Below are 9,194 nucleotides of genomic sequence, written 5' to 3'. Positions count from 1 at the left end.
CAGGTCACCTGCCTTTATGGAGCATGTTCTGTCTTGACTGCAGTGAGTATTATTCAGGCTTCAGCCAGATTTCTGAGGCAAATGCAAGCGCAAACAATGTGTCTCTCATCTTGTTTTTCTGTCCTATTCATAGCTGTGTATTGCCTATAATTGCCTACAATGATTCCTGCTTTTTTGACAGGAACAGAGGCCACCATTCCTGTTTCATACCTAAGTCAAAAGGGTATGGATTAAGGATTTTATACAACAGTTTAAGGCTCTTCAAAAGATGTGATGAGAATGTAGCTTTGTAGTCGTTCTTGCTCTGCCAAAAAAAAAGTGAGTAGATTGAAAAGACTTTTTTTCCTTATTGATAATTAAAAGGAAGACACAGACGTTTAAAACTGTGTTTTAAAAGTGAGTCACAGAGGCAAACAAATGAGAAAATAGCTTTGCTTTTCCTCTAACTTTCTTCTTGTAGAAAACAGGCAGTAAGTGATGAAATCTGAAAAAGCCTGGTATGGTCAGTTTTAGACAGGCTGCAACTCTGAAGAGTTGCCCTGAAGTCTGTGGATATCTAGCACCTTCTGCCTGGGCTGGTGTCTGGCCTACCAGCATCGAGCAAGGGGGCAGCAGTAATGATGGCACCTCCGGTGACCAGCCTGCCTTCTGCTGTGGTGCCCACATCACCCCAAAAGAACACCCTACCAAAACAGGTCTGTATCGGCAATGTAGAAGGGACAGTTCAGAAGAAGCTCGTGTCAGTCAGTACTTGCTCTCTTTCAGTCAGAGCTCAGCGATAGCCTGCACGTTGACCTTAAAAACCATAATTTGATAAGCAGAGTAACCCAGTGTTTCCCAAACACAGGTGAATTTTCTCTGATGTTGAATCTGATCACACTGCAGCTGGTTTGACAAAGACACTGCAAATATGTACAAACCCAAAACGCAGAAAGCTCAGATTACTGCAGAAGTCACACAGCCATTCCTCCAATTTTGAAAGATGGAACTGGTGTTATCTACAGAGGTGCTGCATGTTGACTTACGTCATGTCAAAGGATTGTTTCTCTCTCACATTTTTACATTAACTGTTGTGTTCCTACTAGGCCCTAGCATTGCATTTACTTTTTTGACCACTACTTAAACTAAAAGCATATTTCTAGAGAGCTGTTCACAGTGACTGAGATCTAAGTGGTCATAGTTAATTTGGAGATAAACAATATGTGTGTATAGATATGCATGTATTTCCTCTTCATGACTTTCATTTCTTGACATTGAGTTTCATCTGCCATTCTTTCACTCCATTGCTTTATGTGCAAGATACCTCACAGCCAATTTTGGTTTTGAGTATGTGAAACGGTTTTGTTGGGTTTTTTTCTGTATATATTTTTTTCATATGTTTTTTTCTGCCACTGGGAGAACAGAGCATGTGTGGATACTAAAAAGTACTAAGTACGTCGAGCTGGATGTTGTACACCGGAAGCAAGCTCGAGGCACATGAATGAACTACGTAAGGGCGAGCTGGGAAGGCATTAAGGAGAAGTAGGAAGGAGGATCAGAGGCGGGAATATCTTGCTGGTGGGTATCTAACTCTTCAATATCTTCTGCGGCAGAGAAGGCGAAGAAAGGAGTGAGGCTTAAAACGAAAATGGCAGATTCTAGAGATGAGAGAGGAGGAGATAAATGCTGGGGAATTAAAATACTGTGATGGGAGAGAAAGCAGGAGGAACCACTGTGAAGAGAGGCAGCGAGACGTGTTTCAAAGGAAACCAGATGCCGGAGTGTTGCAGTTAAGTTCAGTGGTGTGGGGGCTCCTGTGGTGTGTTGGGCTGGGCTGGAGGGGAGAAAGCAATGCCCTTGGCTCTACCAGAGTACATTCTTACTGGGATGACTGACAGATCGACTTCACACACATGAAAGACAGGCTTTGACATGTGGGTTTTATTGACTGAGAGTCAGGGTGGAAAAGGTGTTTGCACATGCCACCATGGCCTGAAAGAATCCCCTCCCAACCTCCTAAAGTAAAATTAACCTGAGGAAACAAAGCATGTCTCAACAGTGTGAGGCGGCCTTCTTTTTTACTTATTGCTCAGGTGTCATGACTCCAGATTTTTACCATTGCTTAAAAGGCCTTTTACCTGCAAGGAATCCTAACGGTGGCAGTCAATGATACATTCCTGTTCCCCCTTCAAGTACCTGTACTGATGGCTTTGCAATCTTGGCATTGGAACTCTGACCAAGTAGGCAGAAAGGACTGTCAGCCTGAACCAGCAGCAGATCAAACATCTTTCCATCTGTCTTTTTTACTAAGCTTTCCTTGCCCAGACTGTCTCTTGGTCATTCTCCCTCTGGAGAAATGATACCATTTCATCAGTAAAATGAGACGAGCTCTCCAGGCAAGCCACAGACTTTGGCAGAGGGTAAGAGGCGTTATGCCCATCAGGATTCTTTTCTGTCGGAAGTGCAGTCCTTTCTTGCAGCAGTTCCTCTCACCTTTCCATTATCTGGTTCTTCTAATACGCTTATATGTAGCTTTTGCTCTTCCACTCTCTACCACCAGATAGCTCTGTTCTCTCTTCCTTGGGGTGGAAGGAACAGTGTCTTACTGGTGGGGAAAATGGTGCCTCTAGAGATATTTTTAGTTGCTCAGGTATAGCAACAAACTAGAAGCCCATTTAACATTTGGAAAAAAAAAAAAGGACGTTTTATATGAAACTGGAAGATTGAATGGGAAGGGAAACAGAAGAAGGTGAGAGCATAAAGGCAGTGGCTTTTCTTCTGGTTTTCTGATAGTTCTTGCAGATCCATATAAACATGAACACTGAAAGTTGCCACTGTCCCTTTATTTTTTTCTGGAAAAAGTGTGCGCTTGATATCCATCCAAGATGGAATAAAATGGAGGAAAAGGGGACATAGGTGCCAAGGGCTCACTGTTCTGTTGCTTGCTGGGCAACAGCAGCAGGTGGTCACAGTAAGTTTGATGCTTTGGAACTAAGAATTTTATTGTACCTTTACTGCAAGTCATGGGATCTCAAAGGTGATCCACTGAACATGGAATTGTCCAAGGTTGCCTAGTTTAGGAACGGCTTTGTATCTGAGTGAAAGACTGCCATCAGTCTGGTGCTACCCTCACTGTAACACAGACTTTGCCTTCCATAACTTCGGAAGCTTTTGTATCGAGCTTTCATAGTTCTGGTAGAATCGCAGGCTAAATGAAGTCATGCGTAAGCCGGCTGGGAAGTCCGCTGCTTAACCCACTCACAAATCAGCTGGTGAGCAATGGCCTGTTTGGGAGGGAACCAGGGTAAAAAACTACCATCGTCTCGCTTTGAAGATCTGGGCTCTCTCTTGAGACCCTCCACGATTTCCTCCAGGCCAAACCAACGGGCCTCCTCTAGTTCCAGGCTGTTCATACTGATCTGGAAAGAAGTCAGAGAGTACCAGTTCCTTAAATCAGATTTAAATGCGGGCAGCGGTACCTTGCTTGTTCTTGCACTCACAAAGATCCTATGCTAGAATGCCCAGAGTGCTTTATCCATGGCTGAATTAAGTGCTGATGCCAATACAGTAAAGGACATTACTATCCACCAGTGCTTTCTTGTCTTGGTTTCCTTAGGGAAGCCACAAGTCCGCTAGCCCTATTCCGTCACGGCACAGTAATCAACATGGCAAGATCTGCATGTTTTATGGCAAATATGATATTCATACTACAGAGTAACTCCTCTGCAAAGTTCAGAGGAAAATATATAGGGATATTGGGCTCTGGGCCTGTACATTTGCAGTGACCTGTGCAAAATCTGGCACTTTGCAACAGAAGACACGATTATTTTGAAGTTTGTTTTTCACTTGTAGAGAAAGCCGATGGAAAACTGCATTTAGAGAGGGTCTGATGCTCTCCAAGCTAAAGTCTGTGGACTGAAACATATTTTGCTACGTAAGGCGGGCAGTGAAATGCCTCAGGGGAACCTGAGTCTGCTCACCTCAGCCTGCTGTGCTCTCACCAACGCGTGACAAGCTATCATTAAGCAGCTGCTGGGAAAGGGCCAATGCTGAGAAGCTGAGTACTGGAGTGATTCCACCTCCAGGCCCACTTCTTCTGCCACCTCTCGCCGGACTGTCTCCTCCACGTTTTCACCTAGAAGCAACCAAAGTTAGGTAAAGATAGCCTGGCCTCAGGGCAGCAAACCATGTAGGCACGCTCATTTCTGAGGTGTTCCAGCCCTGACTGCTCACACGCATGCAGGAGCTCCAACTGTGCTGACATAGAAACACTTGTCAGCAGGATGCTCAATTAAATTCATCAACAATGCTTGCCTCCACTAAACAGAGGCATCAGAGACATTTTTGGCTTTGTCTCTATACAGCTGGTGGACAGAACAATGCTGCCTCTCTTCACCATTTCCCTTGTTAAGCCATTTTCCCTCCTGTAACTAGAGGTCTGTAGTTTTTGCTCTGGGCTAGACTGCACTAGATAGAAAATGGACTAAAAAAGTATCTGGGGTTCTCACCTGGGGAGTCTTATACTTGTATTTACCATCAGGGACTAGAGCAACCGATATACACCCATAATTCCCATTCCCTTCAGGTACGTACAGCTATTTTGAATTCTGTCTGAATGGGAACACCAATCTATTTAGATCCAGTATGTTTTTCCCTCATATCACCTATGTGTCCATCCTTCTCTGCAAACAGGCGTTTGGCTGATGTCCCCCCGTTCTGCGCCTCCACCACTGCCGTGATCAGAGACCACCTTACCCATGTCACAGAAGCCTGAGAGAGCTGTGTACATCCCCTGGGGAAATGAGGGCTGTCGTGCGAGGAGGCACCGGCTCCCATCAGACACTAGGGTGATAACCACTGGAGACATCTAGCAAATGCATCAAAAAGCAAAGCAAGAAGTTCAAACCAAACCAGTAAGTGCAAATTGTTGTTTTTTTCTAGCCGGTTGAGGGTCACTAGATGAACACTAAAGAAAAAGTACCCAGCTACAGGCAAAGCACTCCTGCTGCCTTTTACAGGTTCCCCTCCAGGCGAGCCAGCAGCACTGGCTTGTCACCACAGAGGCCCTGCCTTGCTTACCTTTGCTGTTCAGGCGCTCACCTGCGGATAGTAAATTATTCCGCTGGCATGGCAGACACGCTTGCTTCCAGCTACGTTTTTCTGAGTGGGCTGCCCAGTTTTGCTACAGTACTGGTGGGAATCGTGCCACCGGAGAAGCGACTGGGCCTGCAAACACCAAGAGAGGAACACAAATCTTATTTATAGCTGGGGCAAAGAGATGATTCAGAGCAGTCTCCCTGAATAATACTTTGCTGTCTTCTCCACAGCAGTCATAGGGATAAATTCTCATTATGTTTGGAAGCCTCAGAAAGGTAAATGAAGCACGGGCACTGCTTTGAAAAATGGCAGATTCTCCAACTGATGTTTCATGCTTCTTGCTTTAGCATCCAAATTTGAGCATGTTCAAGGGAGGTGGGGAAGAGTTGTTCATTATTGGGATGTAATGAGAGTAGTAATGGGAACAGAACTATTCTAAGGAGTCTCCAGCCCTGAATATCTTCTTGAAAAATAGCCCAAGCACCACAAACATTACAGAGCAGGAAAAGAAACACGAGCTATTTCTACTTGTGGGTCAGGACAGCTGATTTTCACACAGGTCTTTTCTTATGGCTTCCAAACATAGGGCATCTGCAGAGTAACAGCTTATAAGTGAGTAGTTTTAAAAGAGCAGCTCCGGGAGAAGATCTGTAAGTTCATTTGTGAAATTCAGTTTGCCTAGAAGACTATAGAAAACTAGTGTGTTATGGTTGTTAAGCTGAGGACAAGCTGGGATTGCTGTGACTATTGCTAAGATCACTATGCTTCACACTGGACATACAGCACGTTGATGCTAAATGGCTAATGACTGCGGTAATTTTTAAGCCCCTTGTCTGTTTCTCTTTCCGTTGCAGCTTGCTTTTGGGATTGCAAATTTAGGAACACTGCTGTAATTTACAGTATGCTTGTACCTAGGTCACTGAAAGTGCACAGTAGGTACTTCCACAATACATATTAAATCATAAAACAATATGGGAGACAAGGAGAAGGGTTGATGTTAGAAATCACAGCTTCTTAAAGTAAAAAATCCTATACAATACCGAAGCCAGCAAAGGAGAATCCTTCCCATCCACTACAAAGAGAGCCTTTCGTAAGTCAGTAAACGATCCCTTGAGTTCAGACTCAATGACTGATTTCTCCAAGGCTCCTGTTTAAAAAAAAAAAAAAACCAACAACAAAAAGTCTTTGATGTCATAAATTGCAGTCATTATCCTAACTTTACGCCCTTCATTGTTCCGGTATACAATTTCTGGAAGTTCCCATGGAAGTGACATCACATCAGTGGTAACATTCCCAAACATTAAGTGACCTGCCAACAGCCCACCTTTACTGAGACATGCACAGGAACAGCAGTGCAGTTCTGTGGCTCTGACCTGCCACACTCACAACAGCTCCTACGGAGACTCAACCGAGTCCTCTTTGGCGGTAAATGTTCACCCAGCAAGGACCAGGGATGCGGCCTAGGCAGCATCATCACCATCTCAGTGCATCAAACGTGATGCTGACACAGATGGAAGAGGAGTCATCCCAACCTAAATCCAGGGCAAAGTGTGGCACGTGCTCGTCTGAACAACCGATCAGCACCGACTTCTCTATCCACTGTTCAGTCTCTTTGAATTTCTCCAGGATCCTTTTCATCTCTAAACAGCAGGGGAAAGGGGAAGAAAAAGTTGTGATGAAAGCAAATTCATACAACCGTGATGCTCTCTCTGGGTCTTCAAGGCACACGCAATCTTGGCTCAAGGCACGGTGCTCATGTGAGAGAGGGGACCAGACAAGTGGTCCCACCCAGATGGAGACCAAAAGTCTGGCTTTCCGCCTAGCTGTTGGAAGTTTTGACCATGTCAAGCTAAAGATGCAAATGTTGTAATGCCTGGGGAGCAGCTGTCCATTCCGTTTCTGTCCTACACCAGCCAATACCTTTCTCAAAGAAAACTTCCGGCGTTACACCAAATAACCATTGTCAGTTAGACCTTGCTGGTCGCTCTGCCAGCCCTTTCTCTTCAGAAGGCACGGTCCCAAATGTTTAAAACTGATCATCTCAAAACCGATCAGGTATATGTTGATACCGTACGTGTGTGAAGAGCATGAGCTTGTGTCTGCATGCCAAGGTTTTAACTCTAAATAGCCTTTGGTTATTGGCAAATAGCGTGCTGCATACAGTGGGATGTTCCTGCTATATGATAGCTTTTCAAGCCCTATGTAAGGGCTTGTTTATTGCAAATCAGTCTGTATCATTTCCGCTGTGTGATCCAGGAGGTGTTTCTTTCCAGACGCCTGCTTACCTGCTGCACTGAGCTGTGGTACCAAATATTTCTTCCCAACATTCTGCAGGAAGGGGGAGAGATTGTGAAAGAGGTAGAAAGTTCCTGAGGTCTGGGCTTGTCTACAAAGGCTATCATCTTCCTTTAGCTCATTTAAGTATCTGCAGTGAGAAAAGAATTGGGAAAATGAATTCAAGATCATGTTGGCATTACCTGTGTTACGCTTATTTGGACGCGTTTATTTTGCACGGAGCAGGGGGACCAAACAGGCAGTACAGATTTTATGTATTCCACATGCTTCTAGAGTTTTCGACAGCTGAGTCTCCTCTTTGGTGGGCTGTACCCTCTAGCGAAGGTGCTGTGAGGCAGAAGATACTGCAATTCTTACTACCACGTAAGTAGCCTCAAGTCTTGGACATCCGAGAAGATTAGTAAACCCATCTCTTAATCCAAGAGGTCTGGATTATAGATATATATCTATTTACATATAGATATATCTATATAGATATAGACATGATCATTTGTGTGCAGGAAACCTCAGTCTTCCCTTTTATCCCCCCACAATCTCAACGGCTCCAAGTCCTGTTTGGCAAGGCTAGTGAGCACTTCAGTTGTTGAATACGCTTCCCGTCAGGCTCCATGCGTTACTGCAGGGTACGTTCTACCTGTCACACCGATGTGAAGGGTAAAGACCAAGCTGAAGTCTTAGGGCCCAGCTGGCCAGGGCCTGAGTTAGGACAAGCAATCGCTGGAAAAAGGGTGTCAGGATGTGCTTCTTTCAGACTGTTTGAAGTAGTATTTAAAACAAGGTGAGCAGCATCACTTCAAGTCTGCCTCGTATTTTAAGAGATCTTTAGCTAGGACAGCAAGCGTAGGCGTTCATTAACAGAGCTTCAGCCTGAGAGAACCAGTTCTTATCAGTAGTGAAGGGAGTGGAGGGATGTTGACTGTCACCATTTACAGAGCTCACATGGCATTACTATGTTATTGCTGAACTGTTAAAAGGTTAACCCCCAGGTTAGGTGTAGGTAGGGCTGCTGGTGACAGCGGACACAAGAGTGCCAAGCTCCGGTCTTCCCACTGTACACAAGAATCGGATGAGAACTTACCTCATTTTTCGAACATAGGTAGAGTATAACCTGCAGACGAGAGAGGAAGCTCTTCTATACACTGCTTGATAAATCGCAGCCATAACCAACACCTGCAGATAGCTGTCTCTGCCTGAAAAGAGAAGCATAGAATATAATGCAGCAGCCCTACAAAGTTAAGTTTGATTTAAAAGATGCAATAACCCATTGCTACCAGAAATCTCCCTCTCGCAGAGCCTGCAGAATCCTGGCATCTGCTTTCTAAAATTATCACTTTGGTCTTAGTCTCTAGTCACACATCAAACCCAGTTTCAGGCAATTTTTAAGACTATCTAAAGATACCTCAGTTCGTTTCCATTTGTGAGTGTGCGCAGGTCTTGCAAAATTGCTGTAAGACTAGATTAAACGTTCCTGTCCTAAACTCCTGTATCCCTGGGGAAAAGAGCAGTGACGGTGGCTGCTCCTGTTTGTTTCCTACACAGTTGTAATGGCCTCGATCCAACGGAACGTCCTATTGCAGCACACAGTAGGGCTGTGGGAAAGGCCCTGATGCCAGAAGAGAATGAAAGACAAAATATCAGCTGCGGAAGAGAATTCCCCGAATTAGATGAGAGGCGGCAGTTGCAGCTGAATTGGATCATCTCCAGCTACGAAGGTTTTTTGTGCCAAGGGATCCTACCACATTTTCAGCTCAGCTTCAGGATGTCAGAAAATAGCCAGAAACGCTACCACCTCTAGCATTCATCTGAAACAAAAAGGAACTATG

General features: G+C 44.7%; 1 protein-coding gene across 1 annotated transcript; it reads right to left on the bottom strand.

Moving 5' to 3' along the window:
• Positions 1-3,197: 3,197 nt before the first annotated feature.
• NUDT13 (nudix (nucleoside diphosphate linked moiety X)-type motif 13) lies at positions 3,198-8,555 on the bottom strand. The gene is made up of 8 exons (XM_009698275.1): positions 8,450-8,555; positions 7,362-7,501; positions 6,609-6,716; positions 6,117-6,223; positions 5,080-5,205; positions 4,735-4,846; positions 3,966-4,114; positions 3,198-3,398 (listed from the first exon to the last, which is right to left on the bottom strand). The coding sequence occupies exons 1-8, from the start codon at positions 8,530-8,532 to the stop codon at positions 3,198-3,200; spliced, it is 1,026 nt and encodes a 341-aa protein (XP_009696577.1). The 5' UTR covers positions 8,533-8,555.
• Between the last annotated feature and the right edge of the window lie 639 nt (positions 8,556-9,194).

The sequence above is a fragment of the Cariama cristata genome, unplaced genomic scaffold (assembly GCF_000690535.1).
Source record: "Cariama cristata isolate BGI_N322 unplaced genomic scaffold, ASM69053v1 scaffold19494, whole genome shotgun sequence".
Classification (NCBI taxonomy): domain Eukaryota; kingdom Metazoa; phylum Chordata; class Aves; order Cariamiformes; family Cariamidae; genus Cariama; species Cariama cristata.
The sequence above is the reverse complement of the archived record's forward strand: the minus strand, read 5'-3'. Positions and strand labels throughout refer to the sequence as shown.

Coding starts and splice junctions, on each gene's coding strand:
- NUDT13 (XM_009698275.1), bottom strand. CDS start 8,532: ATGGCTGCGATTTATCAAGCAGTGTATAGAAGAGCTTCCTCTCTCGTC. Junction 7,502..8,449: donor ACCTATGTTCGAAAAATGAG/GTAAGTTCTCAT, acceptor TTCTCACTGCAG/ATACTTAAATGAGCTAAAGG. Junction 5,206..6,116: donor ATTCTCCTTTGCTGGCTTCG/GTATTGTATAGG, acceptor TGGTGTTTGCAG/GCCCAGTCGCTTCTCCGGTG.